Genomic DNA, 19,573 nt, shown 5'->3' on the forward strand with positions numbered 1-19,573 from the left:
GGAGCACACAGGCCCAAATAAAACCCCATCTACAGTCACTGGCAGGCCTTGGGGAGCTGGTGACATCTCACATTCTTTACCTTGATTGATTCACTGCCCAGTATGCTTAATCTTGCAAATTACCTTCAAAGGCATGGCATACAGCCTGAATTTATTTATTTTTTCTTAGGTTAGCATCAGTCTTGCTCATCAATTGACATTTTCGCAAAGTCCCTGGAGATGTTCACCTCTCCCTCAGCGCAAAGGTGGAAGTTACCTGATGAGCTCTGCTGGAACCTCTGCCCTGCCCTGCTCTAGGTCACTGAGACTCTGAATCCACAAAGCAAGGACACACTGCTTTGTGATTCGACCCCCTGCCTTGGGCTCCACCTGACCCCCTAGCGGGAAAGGCAAGGGCCCTTCTCCCAGGAGCCTTTGCAACAGTGCTATATAAACAGAGGAAACTTGCAAGCACATGCACACTGCAGCCTCTCCCCAACCCCCAAAGAGTAGTTCCTGCCTTATCTGAAGCTAGAAATCTCTGTGGATTATTAAAGATGAGCAGAACGGTGGCAGCAGAGGTGGAGATGAGCTTTCTGAGACTTAGCACATGTCCTGTGCCCTGTCATCTCACAATCCTTCTCTGCCCTTCTTGGCAGTGTTTACTCAGTGTATTTGGCACTTGGCAATTTCATCAACCCTAAGAAACTCCCATCTCTCAATTTCTAAGGAAACTTCTCATCCTGTTTTCCCAAATCACAGTACTATTTCTCACTTATTTTGTGACCTTGTTCTCTATGCCCGTTAAACTCTGTGATCACATCCTTTGACTGAAAGGGGAAGTTCATTCAGCCTCCACTGAGGTTCCTGTGTGGCTGTGGCCCTTAGGGGAGGTAGTTTCATCTCACATGGGCAGCTAGAAGCACTGACACACTGACGGGGAAGGGGGCAGCAGAAAAGCCACAAGACATTTGGGCGTCCTCACTACAGCTGTCCAGCCAACCTAGGCAACAAAGCAGCTCTGCCTTGCCAAGAACTAGGATGGGCTGACATGTCTGGGGCCTTGCCTCTAGAAGTATCCCAAGTTAGGAAATACATCTCACTGAGGCCACCTCTCCAGGTAATAAACTGATGCCTGGTTGCTAGGCTGCCCAAATTCACCATTAGCATCCATGGACTCTGCCATTGCACCACATGAGTAATACAACAGAAATGAATAGCCCCTCCTTAGTGCTTTATTTCCTAAGGCCAGGGTTCATCTGAAGTTATTAAGACATAAAGTGCACTGTTTCTTTTCGATCTCAGGTACCTGGAGGGAGTTTTCCTTTCAGTTTCCTTGAATTCCAAGTAATTACACTGTCCCCATCCTTCACAGGGAAGGTAGGAAATTCCACACACTCTGTTCTCTCTGCAAATGCATGGAATCTGAAACAAGAAGAGGTTTGCAACATTAGGCCATTAAATGGTATCCGCACGTCTATTCTCCTAAGGCTGTAAACCTGCTCTGTGGTGGCAATAAGCATCTTACAAGTGTCCACTGCTTTTCCCTGAACCTTGTCAATTCCCACTCACAAACGACAAGGAGGAGGAAGAGAACCAAGAGTTGAGGAGCCATTGGGATTAACTGATGACTCTTCTTCATAAGAGGATACATAGTTCAACCAAACGGTCTTTATTGACCCTGGAAAACCGAAATCCTGTGCTTATACTTATTCTTTTGTTCCCTGGGTTCAATCATGTCAACACAGCTTTGACAAGCCAAGAGGCTAATGAGGGGCCCAACAGTGCCCACAGCGCTGCAGGTTGAAAGCTGGTGACTACAGGCACCATGGGCTCATCTGCCCACTGCTGATGGGTGGCAATCAACTTTAACTCGGCAAGCACATACTTCCCCAGGACCTGAACTAATGAGAAGAATTCAGTGTGAGCAAGTGTTTTTAAGTGTGGTCCTCAAAGTAGGAACCACGGCAGTGGAAGCTGGCTAGAAATTCCCTTCCTTGGGCTCCAGGCAGATCTGATGAGTCAGAATATGCACTTTAACAAGATCCCCTGGGCATTCCTGTGCACTTGAAGCTCAAAAAGTGCTACTGGGACCAATGTTCACAGCAGCACTACTTACAACAGCCAAGACATGGAAGCAACCTAAGTGTCCATCAACAGATGAATAAAGAAGATGTGATACACACACTCACAATGGAGTATTACTCAGCCATAAAAAAGAATGAAATGGTGCCATTTGCAACCAACCTGGATGGACCTAGAGATGATCATACTAAGCAAAGTTAAATCAGACAAGATCAAATATCACATATTACTTACATGTGAAATCTAAAAAAATGATACAAATGAACTTATTTATAAAACAGAAGTAGACTCACTGGCATAGAAAACAAACTTATGGTTACCATAAAGGAAAGGAGAGAGGGATAAATTAGGAGTTTGGGATTAACATACACCTACCACTATATATAAAATAGGTAGACAACAGGATTTACTGTATAGCACAGGGAACTGTATTCCTTATCTTGTAATGACCTATAATGGAAAAGAATCTGAAAAAGAATATAGTTATACATATATGTATGTATATATATAACTGAATCACTTTGCTGTGTATCTGAAACTACCAATGTTGTAAATTAAATATACCTCAAATTTTTTTTAATTTTTTTTTTTTTTTTTTTGCTTTTTAGGGCTGAACCCACGGCATATGGAAGTTTCCAGGCTAGGGGTCAACTACCAGCCTACACTACAGCCACAGCAACTCAAGATCCAAGTCCTGTGGCTGCAACCTACACCACAGCTCACAGCAATGCCGGATCCCTGACCCGCTGAGCAAGGCTAGGGATTGAATCCTCATCTTCATGGATAGTAGTCAGATTCATTTACTTTGTGCCACAACAGGAACTCCAATATTTGTTTTGCAAGCACTGATGGTATATGCACCAGGTGATGCACTCAGTCGCACCCTCAGAGCCAGTTGTCTAGAATCTGAGACGTCACCAACAGCAGGAAATTTCTTTCAGACGGCACAGGACATCTCTGAGTAACACTCCTCCAGCCTTCAGGAGTCCCACCTCTACCTGTCACCACACATACGATGCAAACCAAATCCTGAAACACGGGCTGGCATGGACAATGGATGGGCAGATGGCGGGAGAAGTCTGGGACCTCCCCTGGGTCATGGAAAGCCTCAGTCCTGTCTATTTCTAAAGGCTTTCAGGCGACACTGAGACATGACTTGATAGCAAAAACAAGCAGCCTCATTCCAACAGCCCCTCATGAGGCTAAGAGACCCCTGTTCTGGCTGTGCCTGTTTCCTGCAGAGCAGAAATGGTCAGTTTCCTTCATCCCAATGTTACTGATCCAGCTTACTGGATTCTTTAATTAACAGAAATTGCTAAGAAATTCAGGCCAGGCCTTACTGGGACTGGCGGTGCAGCAGGAGGGAGCAAAAACAAGTAACAAGTGCCCTAGCTCACTTCCCAAGGGGGATCGAGCCTGTCTCTTAAATGAAGTGGGGGTGGGGCTGGAAGGGTGGCTTAGGTCGTCTGCCCACTTCCTTGGTGGTGCTGTATGCAGGGATCATGGGCAGTATGCTCAGAAGTGGCAGCTGGGTTTTGCCCTTTTTATACCATAATGTTCATAATTTGCCCCCTCTGCCCATGCCTGCAGTTATTTTTAGTCCCTTGTGGCTTGTATTCTCCTGTTCTAGGAGACATCCATCCAGGTGCAAGCACTGCAGTAAAGTCTCAGGTCCCAGCCTGTCTCACCATGACCTCCTCGCGAGGCAGAGGGGGTAGGTCAAAGTTTGTCCTGGTGAGCCTCACACCCTGAGTGCCAAAGCCTGTGCCCAGCACCTCCTACTCCCTGACCTAGTCTCCAGATTAGAAAAATGAACAGGGCAGGCATCACCTCTGACAAACAACAGCATTGCTTGTGCAGAAAGCAAATCACTGTTAAGACAAGCCCTTTGGAGAATCTGAAGAGTATAGCACTGTGCCTGAGAGCTGGTGGCTCTGCCCAGACACAGCCTCAGGCACCAGGGACCCAGAATCCAGGTCCTCTGCAAGCTGAGATGCTCAGGACATGCCCTTTACACTGCACTGAAGTAACAACTGCACTTCAGCTGGGGCTCAACAGCAGAAGTTGCCTGAGACCAACCAGGACCTGAGAGGTCTGGTAGGTAGCAGAACAGGCAGGAGCGCCTCTTGAAAGGTGACAGGTTGGCCTCACTTTCCAGGACCAGCCCAGGGACAGAGGGCCTGGCTATACTTCATCCTCTTCTGTAGAACCTGCACCCCATGGAGAATGGCCTGAAAGTCAGAAGTGAACTGCAGCTTCTTCCCCATTAAATTACTCCCTGCCCTCTTACCTGCCCAGAGACAGGGCTCCACATGAGCTGAGCAGAGGACCAGCCTATCAGCTGCCTTCTTCTCCCTCCACTAGCGAAAGTGGGGCAGTGAGCCCCTTCTGTATTTTACGGGGGTTAGGAGCCCAGAATTGAAGCTAAGCACCTGATGCTAAAATATTGCAAAGCACTTTAAGAGCAGAATTACTGGGTCTTCAAAATCACTAGGGGTCCTATTAAAAATGTATATCCCTGGCCTTTCTTTGACCCTGAAAATCGGAATCTCTGGGACACAGTCAAGATACCTGCACTTTAATCAAGACTCTGAGGTAGCGAAAGGCTATGCAAAGTGAAGGGCGAAATGCACATTCCCAGGGATCCCTCTGCTGTGGAATCAGCCTGCAAGGTGAAGCCCAGGTCTTCCCATGCCAATATGATGGGCACCTAAATTTGAGAACAAATGCTCAAGAGTGGGCATGTTACCCATTTCAGAGGCAGGCTAACTTAGGAAAGGACTCAGTCATTCCCCTTGTAAGCACATAAGTAGCTGATCTTTAGCCACAAGAGTCCTAAACTCACACACTGAGTCACAGGGGGAGGGTTTTGGTTTTTTTTGTTTTTTGGCTTTTGGGGGCCACATCTGGGGTATACAGAAGTTCCCAAGCTAGGGGTCCAATTGGAGCTGTAGCCACCAGCCTATGCCACAGCCACAGCAACACAGGATCTGAGCCACGTCTACAACCTACACCACAATGGCAATGCTGGATCCTTAACCCACTGGGTGAGGCCAGGGATCGAACCCGTGTCCTCACAGATACTAATCCAGTTCATTACTGCTGAGCCACGATGGTAACTCTGAGGGGGGGTGTTTTTAAACGCAGCTATTGCTATTACTCAGGTGTAGTGAGGCCAATAGATCAGGAGACAATGGCCATTGAAAGGTTAATTTGCTATTCGCAGTTTCTGCTCTGGACTGAATTGTGTCCCTCCCGCTCCCCAAGTCCATACATTGAGGCCTTAACCCCCAGTGTGAATGTATTTGGAGAAGGGACCTATAAGAAGGTAATTAAGGCTAAATGAGCTCTTAAGGTTGGAGCCCTGATCCAATAGGATTAGTAACCTTTTAAGAAGAGACACCAAAAAACTTACATGCCCTTTCTCTCTTGCTCCCTCTCCCCACTCCCACCCCACCAAGGAAGCACATAGCAAGAGGGCAGCTGTCTGCAAGACAGAAAGAGAATGCTCATCAGAAACTGAATCTGCCAGCACCCTGATTTTAGATTTACCAGCCCTGAACTGTAGGAAATAAATTTCTGTCATTTAAGCCACCCAGTCTGCAGTGTTTTGTTGTGGCAGCCTGAACTAATACTGTTCCAAAGAGTTTAAGGTAGCCACACCACATGGGGCCACACAGGGAAGCACCAGGGTTGGTCAGGAAGCAGAGAGAACAGGAGAAGCAAGTCTCTCTTGTGGATTCTGCAGGAAGGAATGGGTAAGGAAGAGGCGGCAGGCTTAGGATTGGCTAGTTCGATTAGCTTCAGAGGGTGCTGGGTGGAGGGGCTGTCCTGAGCTGTCAGTTACCTGACTCTGGGGTGACTGGGGCAGGGGACTCTAGCCTGGAGTCTGAGAGCCTGGATTGAGAGTGTGGGCTCTGGATTGGTTAGTTTGCATATAAAAGGCATATGCTTCTGCTGGGTTTACAGTCTCTAGGAATCAGTTAGCCTGGGAGGGGCGGTCTCTCTCCAGCATGACCCCAAGATGGCAACACATCAGAAAATAAAAAGCAGGATTAAGAGTAGGTAGAGACGCAAAGGTGTATGGAGATGAAAGGCTACCAGACGAGGGGAAGAGCACAGCAACCTGTCGGGCAGGAAGACAAGCAGAATCAAGACCCACCATAGATCTCCAGCAAGCAGCTCATTCGTGGTCCCTCAAGAGCACACTTCCCACCTACCTGCTGTGGGTCTTGGCACTCAGATCCTTTAGGAGAGCTATGGTGCCCTCCCCTCTGGCATTGAAGGACACGGTGCAGATGGGATGTGGGATCTCCAAAGCCCTCTGAAGGAGAAGCTCCTTGGACTTCTCTGGAATGTCCCCCACCACAAAGTAATAAATGGATTCAATCTGCAAAACAGAGGTGCCAACAGTTTATTTCCCTGACACCTCCTAACCTTGAATCCAGACTCGTCAGCAATATACGCTAAGACCACTTCTTGAAAAAAGTAAACAGCCAGAAAGAAAAGCAGCACTGCTCAATGTTTCTTGAGGAGGTGTTGGGGCCAAAGTCAGGAAGTGAGAGATTCAAGGCCGGGTGCCAAGAAGTCTCAGGCTTTCGGTGTGAGGGATATGGTTGGTTGGCAGATTGGAAGAAGAGCTTCCTCTGAGCCCATGAATACATTATGAAGGTCAGGAGTGGCTATTTTCAAGTTCAGGAGCAAAAGAAGGGTTGGCACAGCCCCTGGGGGCAGGAGGCTTATCAGCCACTCACCATAGTGGTGCCAGATTTCTGCAGTGTAGACTCATACATCCAAGGTTGAGGTGGCCCGTGGGAAGCAGGGCATATTCCCAGTAAGTTCACCCTGTGGTCCCAGTTCAGGGAAACATGCCTGGGGAGGTGGGCTGTCCTGACTTCACACAGCAGGTCAAGGCCAATCCAGGAGTTGAGACACACACACAGACACACATACACACACACACATCCCAAGCTTAAACCAGAGATATGGGCGATGCATACCTCACTCAGGAAGGTGACTGCTAACACAGTCCCTGCTTAATTTTTTTTTTTTTTTTTTTTTTTTTGGCTGTGCCCGCAGCAGGTAGAAATTCCCGAGCCAGGGATCGAAACTGTGCTACATCAGTGATAATACTGGATCCTTAACCCCTTAAGCCACAGGGGAACTCCAGGTCCCTGTTTAATTTAAAGATGTCAGCGCCATCCTCCTGCAACTCATGAGTATTGCAACCTCGGGCACGTGATTTAAGTTCAGTTTCCCCACTTGCGAAAAGGGAGATTATGCCGTTTACTTCCTGGTTGAACTTCAACAAGACGACATCCATGTATATAAATCTCAGAAAGTAAAACCAGAGGGAGAGCCAAGAACACATACCACGTAAACCCGGCCCTAAAAACACCCTAAGTGATTTCTGGGACAGTGACCCCAGCAACTGTACCATGTTTTAAGGGATAAACAGAGGCTCGTGCACCTCTAATCACAGCACCTCTTAACTGCAGATAAACAGTCAATTACCTCACCTCGACTTCAAAGCCTACTGGCCCATAGAGAGGAGGGCTGATGGTCAGCTCTCAGCTGCTCAGGACACCCGGTCTTGGGCTCCCCACCTCTTCCCCACACCGTGTCCCCGGAGGCAGGTGGGGCACGTGGTGGAGGGCCCAGGCTGGAAACTAGGAGTTGGCCAGGGTGGGAGCTGAGCCCAGCCAACTTCAGCAACAACCTTACCAGCAAACTGGATACAAAAGAGCCTGCCTGGCCCCTGCCTCTTCCTCTCAGGCCCTTCAAGGCCAGCGCCCTGATTTTCAAAAGTATCTCATGGGAAGTAAAGACTGCGGGATGTTGAAAATTTCTTCCAGTCAATCACCATAAAGGCAGAAGAAAGCACAACAGAAGGAAGCATTCTCCAGATTCCTAATTAGACAACGCATATCATTCTCATAGCAAGTGTATTCTACGTCATTCTCTTCCTGGTGTTATATGCTATCTTATGCAAGATGCCTTTTTTTTCATAGCAGGAAAGAAGCTACATATGAGAATGTTTTGTGCTCAGAAACTAATGATCCTCTTTCATACTTTTTCTGTCTTTGATTTATTTGGGGGAGGGGTGCATGATTAGAGTCAATCTGAATTTTTATTTTGATGAATACACTTTGAACTTCCAAGACTTCAAATCACTGCTTTTTGTAGGTCCTTATCCTTGTCTAATACAGTCCTATTCTTATTGCAAGAATGCTTTTACTTTCTGCCTCACCTTGAAGAATGCGAACATATTTAATTTCTGATTTCCTTCTACTTTTTACCTTCTCATGCCACAATCTTCCTCTTTTTTTTGTGGCCATCTTTCATGGTAGTGAGCTTTTCTCTGCGTGATTTCAACTTTTTTTTTTTTTCAGTTCATCTTACACAAAGTTTTTTTGCCTGTGCTTGCTTCACTTTGATACTTGGTTTTTGGTTTTGTTTTGTTTTGTTTTTTCAGGACTACACAGCAGCATATGGAAATTCCCAGACTAGGAGTCAAATTGAAGCTGCATCTGCTGGCCTACACCACAGCCACGGCAATGCCAGATCCTTAACCCACCGAGAGAAGCCAGGGATCAAACCCGCACCCTCATGGATACTAGTCAGGTTCTTAACCTGCTGAGCCACAATGGGAACTCCTGATATGTGTTTTTACAGTTTCTTCAACCTGGTTCATCCTGTTGGGCTGCAACAGACAAGGTCTTATAATAGGTGGTTTGGGGCTTTCTTCCTTTGTGTCCAGACCTCTATAAGCAACCCTGGCTCAAAAGACATCTTAAACAGGCTCCACAGAGCTGCAGTTACTAGTTTTCTAGCTGTGTCAGTGCCCAAGTTTAGCATGCAGGCAGCTTCCTCCTCTCTAGGATCTAGAATCACACACGGCCCGAGACAGGGGAGCAGACCCAAGCAGAATATTCTAGGATTTGGTAGATCAACAGGGAAGTGACTGAGGACAAACATCTCTCATTGGTCTGTCGGCAGCTTCTGACACCTTGCATCTCCGGCTGCATGTCATGCAAACTCAGCTTCTTTGCTTTGCCAATAACCCAGGAGTCTGAAATCCTTGTGCAGAGACATTTTTCCCCTCAAGATTTCATCAAACTAGGAACTGCTGTAGCCAGCAGTGAGTCAGGATTTCCTCTCCTTCATGAAGGCTATGGAGTATTCGCTATTCATCAAAGTCCTTACTCAGCTTCTTAGCTGCCTACATTGTTAACTCTCAGTTATCCTTGCTCCAGATTTCCTAGGACATGCTTTCCCAGAAACCAGCTAGCCCACCACCATCTGCACAGGGCTTTCTGCCTCTCCTTTCTGCTCCCGTAACAACATTTGGAAAAACAAAGTTGATAAATACGCTACCTACCATTATCACACTCTGCCCCTGCCAAATTGACAAAACGTCTTTTAAAGCAAAATGGACTTGTGGCTGTCTGCTATTTGGGATGACAAGTTAACATAAACTGTGAATTCTTGTTATCATGCCCAGTTTACCAATGAAGAAACTGAGGTCTGGACGGGTTAACTGACCTGGCCAGGCAGCCAGTGAACCCAGCCTGCCTGACCCCAGGAGCTTCTGCCCTTGCTTTCTCAACCACTGTGCTCTGTTGGTTCACCATGGCAAGGCCAGTCCAAAGGTGTAAGAGATGATCAGGAATCCTAGGACTGTGAAGGTAAGATCACGTGACAAGAAGGTGGCCAGGGACAGGCGCTGCTGTTTTAGTTCCTTGGCCCCCACACCATCTAAGGCTCCTACACCTGATGCTACTACCACTGCCTGAAAGTTGGGTCCAGGAAGGAGGTGGTCTGGCTCAAGGGAATTATCCCCATGGAACTCCATACCCCTTAACCAGCACCTCTGAGCTCCTTGAGGCCAAGGGGGACTGAAGCAGCTTCCTCAGTGAGCAGCATTGTCCTAATGCTGATTTGTGCTGAATTTTATAACATCAAACAGTAAATATTTGGGTTCTATGCCGCTATTTTTCCACGAGTCCAAAACTCTTGCTACTTTATCCTACATAAAACCAGTGGAGCCTTTATGTTTTCACTTGAAATGTTTCATTCTGTCCAAACCACGGGCTCTGCAGCTCCCCCAGTAACCTACACCTACCCAGCCAAGGAGGCCTCCCTATATTCCCAGCCATGAATCTGGGGCAAAAACCAGACTGGAGCAGACGCTTCCATCCTGCTTGCACTCTGCTTGGCCTGTCAGAAGCCCCCAGGCCTTTGGGCATAAACCCCCCCACTCTGGAGTTCCTGTCGTGGCTCAGTGGTTAACAAACCCAACTTGTAACAGTGAGGTTGTGGGTTCAATCCCTCACCTTGCTTAGTGGGTCAAGGATCCAGCATTGCCGTGAGCTGTGGTGTAGGTCAGAAACGCGGCTCAGATCTGGTGTTGCTGTGGCTATGGTGTAGGCCGGCAGCTGTAGCTCTGATTCAAACCCTAGCCTGGGAACCTCCATATGCCGCAGGTGGGACCCTCAAAAGACCAAAGACCAAAAATAAATAAATAAATAAAAATCCCCACTCTGCAAGGAAGCAAACATGAAAGTCAACCAGAACAGCAGTGAGAGGTTCAGCAAAATCCTATCTTGTCCTTCGTATAACTTTGATCATTACAACAGCTTTGAGCAAGTCCAGACCTTGAATCAAACTTTCAGGTCCTTCCTGTACCTCTGGTTTCCCTTTCCTGGTTCAGCCCATTTTGAGCTTCTGAACCCTCTACCATGGCAGTGACGGCCCCTGGCTACTGGGCAGCTCCCTTCTCAGATCCATCCTAAACCCTTGACCACCACCAACTGGGCTTCAGGGTCCTTGTCCCCACCCACCATCCCCATCACAGCCATACCAGGCTCAGCAAATTCACCCACCTGGTCTCATGTAGACCACTTCACTTCAATTCAAAAAACCTCTCAAATCTGTACCATAGCTTGGGGATGGAATCTCTTGGGCCCACACCTAAGACCCAACCTCCAGATTATCAACACCATGTCCTTTCTATCCCCTCAGTGTTCAACAAACACTTATCGAGCCCATGCTAGGCACTACCATTGCTAGGGACACAGAGATGAAAAGATGCAATGCCTGACCCACAGCAAAAAAATGAAATGCCACGGGTGTGATTGATGTGGCCAGTCCTTCAGCTCACCCTCCAGCAGTGAAGGTTCCTGGTGGAATCACGTGGGTCTGTCTCTAATTCACCCACTTAGTCTGCCAGTGAAAATGGCTCTTTAGAAAAGTAAACAAGGAGTTCCTGTCGTGGCTCAGTGGTTAACGAATCCGAAGGAACCATGAGGTTGAGGGTTTGATCCCTGGCCTTGCTCAGTGGGTTAAGGATCCGGCGTTGCTGTGAGCTGTGGTGTAGGTTGCAGACGTGGCTTGGATCCCATGTTGCTGTGGCTCTGGTGTAGGCAGGTAGCTACAGCTCCGATTCGACCCCTAGCCTGGGAACCTCCATATGCCGTGGGAGCGGCCCAAGAAAATGGCAAAAAGACAAAAAAAAAAAAAAAAAAAAAAGTAAACAAGGAGTTCCCATCATGGCCCAATGGAAACAAATCTGACTATTATCCAAGAGGACTAGGGTTCAATCCCTGGTCTCACTCAGTGGGTTAAGGATCCAGTGTTGCCATGAGCTATGGTGTAGGTCACAGATGTGGCTCAGATCCTGAGTTGCTATGGCTGTGGCGTAGTCCGGCCGCTACAGTTCCTATTCAACCCCTAGCTTGAAAACCTCCATATGCCATGGGTGCGGCCCTAAGAAGACAACAAATAAAAACATTTTTTAAAAATAAAAAAGCAAACAAATTTGTGCCTATCAGGCACACAGACGACAGGCTGAGGGAACGCAAAGAGAAATACAGGTTCCTCTGCCAGCAGAAGGCAGGCCCGTCTCTTATAGGGAGCCAGGAAACAGGGCTTTGGATAAATAGCCTTCTCTGTCCTCAAGACTGTCCCACCCTGGATCAGCAGGTCTTCCAGGGTCTCCTGGCATGACACCCCTCCTCATAAAGACCAGGGAAGCTACGACTTCCAAAAACATGTCCTGGGACCAGAGGATACTGCAGTGCAGAAACCCTGTGCCAGACAACACGCCTGGGCTCTGAGCACAATGCCAGCCCTCTAAACATTTCCTCAGAAGGCCACAGGCCACCCTCCCCTTTCACAGAACACACCAGTAACCCTTCCATCCATAGTGCTCTTCACGTGCCCTGATGAGAGCCATGATTTAAACAGACCCACACTCTGCCCGGGCTCTTCCTGAACCCAAAGGTTCATCTTCTCTTCCCCCAGGTCTATCTCCCTGGCCCTCCGGTGGTCCCAAAGGCCAATCCTGGAGGAAGCCAGCAGCCTCTGGGCCTCCTCCTTCACCATAACCAAGTGCCCCGTCAGCCCCTCCTGTTCACGTGGAAGTGGCACAAAACCCCAACTTCCCTGTCAGTCTTTGGACACAGACAGCACCCATTTTCCTGGTTCGTGTCAGGAGTCACCCACTCTTGGAGGAGATGTGAACTCAAGGCAGGTTATCATGGTCAGGAAAAGCCTGGGGCTTTAGATCTACTGTTCGCAATGTTCCTTAAGCCTTAAATCTCTTCTTTTCATAGCAGACTGCAGCTACTTGGAACAACTGGAAACTCAGTGGTGTGGACATGAGAGGCACAGCGCAGAGGAGCAGATCTTTCTGGGAACCCAAGCCCCTCCCCCCCCCCAACTCCAAACTACTCCACATAAAACACAGTGCGTGGCATTTTATATATGAGGCAGGTGCATTTGCTCATGTTTTCCTGGGGCCATGCCCAGATAGAGGCTCTAGGTAGAAAACACAGTGCTCCGAATATGTTTCACATTTGTCATGGCCCAGAGACTCTTCTCAAGAATTTTCAAGTGGCATCTGAGCAGTGCCTGTAAAGCTTCTTTCTTGGTTCTTCTGATTCCATAAAATTTCCTTGGAACTCACTAAATTGTTACATATTTCCTGGGCTGGGGAAAAGCCCAGAGAAAGAGAAGGCCAAACCAAAGGGACGTAAAACAGAAAGCCAAGGTCACCAGGAGATCCTGCAGTCAGGTCAGGTTGCCAGAGTCAGCTATGACCAGGGTAGACAGGTGAACAAAGAAAGAGAACACACACACACAAACACACACACACACACACACATATGTCAAAGAGCCTGTGAAATATTCCATTTCTTGAATGCTTATTACAATGTCCAGACATTTGAAATTTTACAGATGTTAAAACAAACTTGAAAGGCCAAAGAACAAAGTAGCCTGTATTTTGTTCTTCTTTAATGGGAATCATTTGTTTCTCTGGCTTTGTGATGATAAACAGTATGTTTCCAATTTCCAACCATCACCCTCAGTATCAATAAACACAGTCTGGTGACCACTGGGGACTATCCTTTCAAGGTGCCAGCACATGGCTTCCTTGCCCAAGAAAGGACTTCTTAATGCAGCAGAGGAAAGCTTGAAATCTATAGAATCCCTGGGCTTACAGAGTGGAAGAGACAATGAAGTATTAATTAAGTAATTAGTAAGGATTACTTAAGCATCGATATCCAAAGGAAAGCAGACCTATCCCCACTGAGCTGAGGTGGCCTGAGGACCTCATGTGCCCACAGTACTTAAGGGTCCCACTATTAGAGTCACTCACAAAAACACACACCCTTGTGGCTAAAAGAGACATAAAACACCACCATTTAACCACTTCTTCCAGGTAAAGTCTTATTTCCCAAAGGTCCCCATCCAAATGCAGGTGCAAATGCATTTGCATTCAAGAACAGATGCCGGGAGTTCCCGCTGTGGCTCAGTGCAAATGAACTCGACAAGTATCCATGAGGATTCAGGTTCCATTCCCAGCCTCACTCAGTGGGTTAAGGATCCAGCATTGCTGTGAGCTGTGGTATAGGTCACAGATGAGGCTGGGATCTGGCATGGCTGTGGGCTGTGGTGCAGGCCTACAGCTGTAGCTCTGACTGGACCCCAGCCTGGGAACTTCCACATGACACAGCCCTTAAAAAATAAAAAGGAACGGATACTGCACCAGCTTGGATACACTTCATTTGTGAAGCAGAGGACCTGGGAAAGATCAGAGCATGGACACTAGGGGAACCCTATTTCCTCATCTTTGGGGTTCTAAGGGGAGTCTTCCAACCTCTCCTCTCCATAAAAGATGGATTTCTCTAATTCTCAGGAGAGCAGGAGCTCAACTGAGGAGGCCTTTGAGACACACAGCCATGGGCTCATTCCCTTCCTCTTTCGAGGTTCAGGGGCCATGGGCAGCTCATGGCTCTCCTGGCAGCCATTTAACAGGGGTCTGCCCAGCGGCCCTAATCACCCCCAGGGGAGCCCAGCCAGGCTCAGGGGGTGGAGTCTCATTTTGGTTGGTCCTGCTCTGCCGTCACCAAAGCAGCCCTTTGGATCCTCACGTGACCTCTGCCACCTATTTCTCAGCTGGCTCCAAATTCAGAGGTGAAGAGGATTAAGACTGCTAGGGCTCTTGAATGCCAACAATGTGGTCTCTGTGGGATGCAGCCTGAAGGGCCCAGCTCCGCTGGAAGCCAGTGAGAGGATACTAAGCGTGAAGGAGCGAGCATGAGGCCACCTTTGAGACCTGGCACAGGACACAGATATGCACTTACGGTTGTGTCTTTCCCAGCTTCCAGCAGAGCATCCAGACAGCCGGCCTGGCTCGGAGGCAGCTCAAAAGGCCACTTCTCAAGCCAACTGATGGCAGCAGCTATGGACTGTGCCGTCACAGGAACAGCATTTTCCTGCCATTTCACAGGCTCCTGGGAAGCCCTGAAAAGAAAGGCAGTGATCAATGGAGCCGCCAGCCCTCAGCCTCACGGTACGAGCAACAAGATGCCCACCTTTCTCAGAGCTGAGACAAAGAAGACACAGCTCCTGGCCCTCTGACAGTTACCAAGAAAAGAGGCAAGCTGTTTAAGACAGGTTTTCCAGGCACCATGACAGACCTTCCATAAGCTGTACTGACTGGGAAAAACAATGGTACAAGAGAAATCTTAAATCTCGAAAATTCAAACATTAACAAGTGCATTAAAATTACTGAGGAAAGTGATCTTCATTAACAGGCAGGTTTAGCAGTTCCTGTCATGGTGCAGTGGTTAACGAATCCGACTAGGAACCCTGAGGTTGTGGGTTCAATCCCTGGCCTTGCTCAGTGGGTTAAGGATCCAGCATTGCTGTGGCTGTGGTATAGGCCAACGGCAGTAGCTCCAATTAGACCCCTAACCTGGAATCCTCCATATGCTGTGCGTGCGGCCCTAAAAAGCGAAAATAAAATAAATAAATAAGTAGGCAGGTTTATGTGGCATTGTCTTCTATGAATAGTAAGTTTATAGAATTCACGGCATTAGGATTTGCAAATCCGCAACAACTTTATCACTGTGAAGTTTTATTTCTAATTCTTTTATTACATTGTTTTCATTATTTGGAAAGATTCCTGTCAATGACCTTTTCTGGACCAAAACAGTATTGTTTTGAGTTCAGCAGAGCATGTTGGTAAATCCTGGGAAATTTTTATTAAATTATTTAGCTTGGGCTTGGAAATGGAATAGAATGCCCTGAAAAACAAGAACCACTTGAATTTATCTCTGTGTTTATAACTGAACGAATTATATGAATCATACATGAATGTGTAATTCTAAGAATTATGTGAATCAAGACCTGAATGAATCAGCCTGATTTGTCCCTCGGCGCCTCTCCCCCACCCCCAGAAGCAGAGGCTCCCTCACCTCTGTGTCACCTCCTTGTGGCCCTCTGTGTGGAGAATCTGGCTGAGTGACATAGACACTACAGCACACATTTCCCAGAAAGCTAGAGCACTGCAGACATAATACTTAATTCCTTCCATAACAGACCTATGACAGAAACAGGAACCCGGGATAGGACACAATTCAGCAGCGTCCTCAAAGAGGTCATCTGTTTAGCTGAAAATATTTTACTCAGAAAAGAAAAACTCAGAGGTCTCTCATGGCTCAGTAGGTTAAGGATCCAACATGGCCATCGCAGTGGTTTGGGTCGCTGCTTTGGGGTGGGTTCAATCCCTGGCCCAGGAACTTACACATGCCAGGGACATGGCCAGAAAGAAAGAAAGAAAGAGTCAGTTACGTAGCTGCCCCTCTTATCCAGATGTTTTCTGTCACAGAGGGGCAGCACTGTTCCACATGAGGAGTCGGCACTGAAGTCCAAATTCTCCCGAGTCCAAGAATCTGTAAATAATTGATTGTGAAAACCCTGAAGTACGGGAAATTCTATAAAGCCAGCCACCTGTTGCTCTGATTAAAGGGGGTCATCTTACATGGGAATTCAATTTGAGCTGCAAACTCAGTCTGAAAAACAGTGAAATTTGTGACATTGGAACTCATGATCAAACCTAAAGATGAAAATACATGAAGGCATTTTATAGCCTTAAATATAAGGCCAGTATAATTCATATTCTTATATTTTGACCTTGCCCTACATTGAAGAAAAGAATGTCTTAAATCTCTTCTAACTTGAAAACTAAGATGCCATATGCAAAGCAGATAAAAGTTTTCAAGATTAACTCACTGTGGGTTTCCTGTTGGAATGATATATTCTGGGAAATTACAACATAATAGCACCTCCTCCCCAGAGAGCTAACTGTGTTAGTTATGCTACTTAACTCCAAATATGTGAAAATTACTTATGAAGCGTTAGGGACATACTCCTTTCCTATGGGAACTCACCATATGATATTGAACTTGGCTATGTAAGCCACCTGTTCCTTGAGGACCATGATTAGAGCATCTCTGCACAGATCAAGCTCCTCCTCCAGCATGCCACCAAAATCCAGCACTATAGTGATGCTCTGTTCCACAATGACACCAAAAACCTGCCGGCTTTTGCTGGTGAGCCAGTCCATCCGCTGCTTGTAGCTCTCCACAGCTTGTGTTAAATGTTCCACATACTGATAGATCAGCTCTGATCTGGCTGTCAGCTTAATGAAAATAGAAGTCACAAAATAAAATAAAGAACAGCACACCAAAAGAAGTCACTTGCACCACAGTGACAATAGGGCCCACTCAGTCACAGCCTTTGCTCAAGAACCGTGCATTAATAACAATTTTGTAGATGATCCTTCAAACCCCATGTAATCCAGGAGGAAGTGTTCCCTTCTTTCAACTGAAAAACCCTTGGATAATTCCCTGCTGAAGGAAAGATGATAATGAAATCTACTCAAAATACAGCACTCTTTTTTTTTAAAAAAAAATGTGTTTCCAGATTGTGTTTAATCTTTCTAGTTACAAAATTATTTTTATCCATAAGTTCAGGGGTACATTTAAGAAATTAGGTATAAGAAAAGAGAAGTCAGCAAAGGCAGATGGAAAAAAAATAAGTTTTTTAAGGAACTAGAAAACAATGGACAAACAAAACACAAAGTTAGTACAGGAAGTAAATCATAAAGATCAGAACAGAAATAAATGAAATAGAGATTAAAAAAAAATCAGTGAAACAAAGAGCAGACTCTTTGAAAAGTTAAACAAAACTGATAAACCTCTAGCCAGACTCATCATGAAAAAAGAGAGAGTGCCCAAACCAATAAACTCAGTAATGAAAACCTAAAACAAACACCACAGAAAAAGGATCATATGAGATTACCATGAACAACTATACACCAATAAAATGGACAACCTAGAAGAAATGCACAAACTCCTAGAAATATATGTACAATCTCCCAGAGAAAACCAGGAATCAATAGAAAACATGAACAGACAATTATCCAGTAATTAAAGTCAACCAGTAATATATTAAAAAAAAAAAACAAACGCCTTGAAAACAAAATCTAGAATCAGGTGGTTCCACAGGTGAATTCCATCAAACATTTAGAGAAGAGTTAACATCTATCCTTCTGAAACTATTCCAAAAAACTTGCAGAGGACGAAACACACCAAACTCATTTTACCAAGCCAGCATTAGCCTGATACCAAAACCAGATAAAGATATCACAATAAAAGAAAACTATAGGTAAATATCACTGATGAACATAGATGCAAAAGTCTTCAACAATATATAAGCACACTGAATCCAACAACACATCTAAAGGATCGTTCACCTTTTAAGAAAGAGGGATTTATCCCAGGATGCCAAGATAGTTCAATATCTGTAAATCAATAACTATCATTCACCATATTATAAACTGAAAAATAAAAATCATATCATCTCAATAGATGCAGAAAAAGCTTTTGACAAAAGTTAACATCAATTAATGATAAAAACTCTCCATAGAGTGGGTACAGAGGGAACACAACTCAACATAATAAAAGGCATATATGATAAGCCCATAGCTAACATCATATTCAATGGTAAAAAGCTGAAAGTATTTCCTCTAAAATCAGGAACAAGACAAGGATGCCACTCTTGCCACTTTAATTCAACACAGTATTAGAAGTCCTGGCCACAGAAATCAAACAAGAAAAAAAAAGTAAGAATCCAAACTGGAAAGGAAGAAGTAAAACTGTCACTCTTTGCAGATGACATGATACAATACATAGAAAATCCTAAAGACACCACCAAAAAAACTATTAAAGCTCATCGGTGAACTCAGTGTGGGATACAAAATTAATATTCAGGGAGTTCCCGTCGTGGCGCAGTGGTTAACGAATCCAACTAGGAACCATGAGGTTGCAGGTTCGATCCCTGCCCTTGCTCAGTGGGTTGACGATCCGGCGTTGCCGTGAGCTGTGGTGTAGGTTGCAGACGCGGCTCGGATCCAGAGTTGCTGTGGCTCTGGCGTAGGCCGGTGGCCACAGCTCCAATTCGACCCCTAGCCTGGGAACCTCCATATGCCACGGGAGTGGCCCAAAGAAATAGCAAAAAGACAAAAAAAAAAAATTAATATACAAAAATCTATCAGAGTTCTATATACTAACAATGAACTATCAAAAAGAGAAATTGAAAAGGCCACCCCATTTACCATCACAGCAAAAAGAATAAAATACCTAGGAATAAATCTAAGATGGTAAAAGTAAAAAATTTGTACTTAGAAAACTATAAGACACTGGTAAAGAAATTAAAGGTGACACAAATAGATGGAAAGATATATTGTGTTCATGGAGTGAAAGAATTAATATTGCTAAAATTGCTAAAATAACCATACTACCCAACACAATCTACATATTTAATGTGATCCTTATCAAAACACCAATGGCATTTTTCATGTGACTAGAACAAATAATTCTAAAATTTGCATAGAAACAAAAGACTCTGAATAACCAAAGTGACTTTGAGAAACAAGAACAGAGCTGGAGGAATCATGTTCCTTGATTTCAGACTATACTATAAAGCTATAGCAATCAGAACAGTATTATACTGGCACAAACACACTCACACAGATCATGGAGCAGGACAGACAGCCTAGAAATACACCCATGCATTTATGGTCAATTAATCTATGACAAGAAAGGGAAGAGTATAAAATGGGGGAAAGAGTCTTTCTAATGAGTAGTGCTGGGAA

General features: G+C 45.7%; 1 protein-coding gene across 16 annotated transcripts in view; it reads right to left on the minus strand.

The window, feature by feature from the left end:
• Positions 1–19,573, minus strand: part of VWA3B (von Willebrand factor A domain containing 3B) — a 226,077-nt gene that overhangs the window by 185,572 nt on the left and 20,932 nt on the right. For all 16 annotated transcript variants that reach the window (XR_014841447.1, XR_014841444.1, XR_014841445.1 and 13 more), the window contains 4 exons: positions 16,806–17,056; positions 14,715–14,874; positions 6,285–6,454; positions 1,289–1,404 (listed from right to left, as the gene is read on the minus strand). Coding sequence is in view for 11 of the 16 variants with exons in the window: in XM_085018668.1 (XP_084874794.1) it covers positions 1,289–1,404; positions 6,285–6,454; positions 14,715–14,874; positions 16,806–17,056 (697 nt within the window). In the remaining 5 variants the exon portion in view is untranslated. The remainder of the gene's footprint in view (positions 1–1,288; positions 1,405–6,284; positions 6,455–14,714; positions 14,875–16,805; positions 17,057–19,573) is intronic.

This window comes from Sus scrofa, chromosome 3, assembly GCF_054392235.1.
Source record: "Sus scrofa isolate SSC_HxYL_T2T_F1_AM1 chromosome 3, Sscrofa_HxYL_maternal_Yorkshire_Landrace_v2.0, whole genome shotgun sequence".
NCBI lineage: Eukaryota > Metazoa > Chordata > Mammalia > Artiodactyla > Suidae > Sus > Sus scrofa.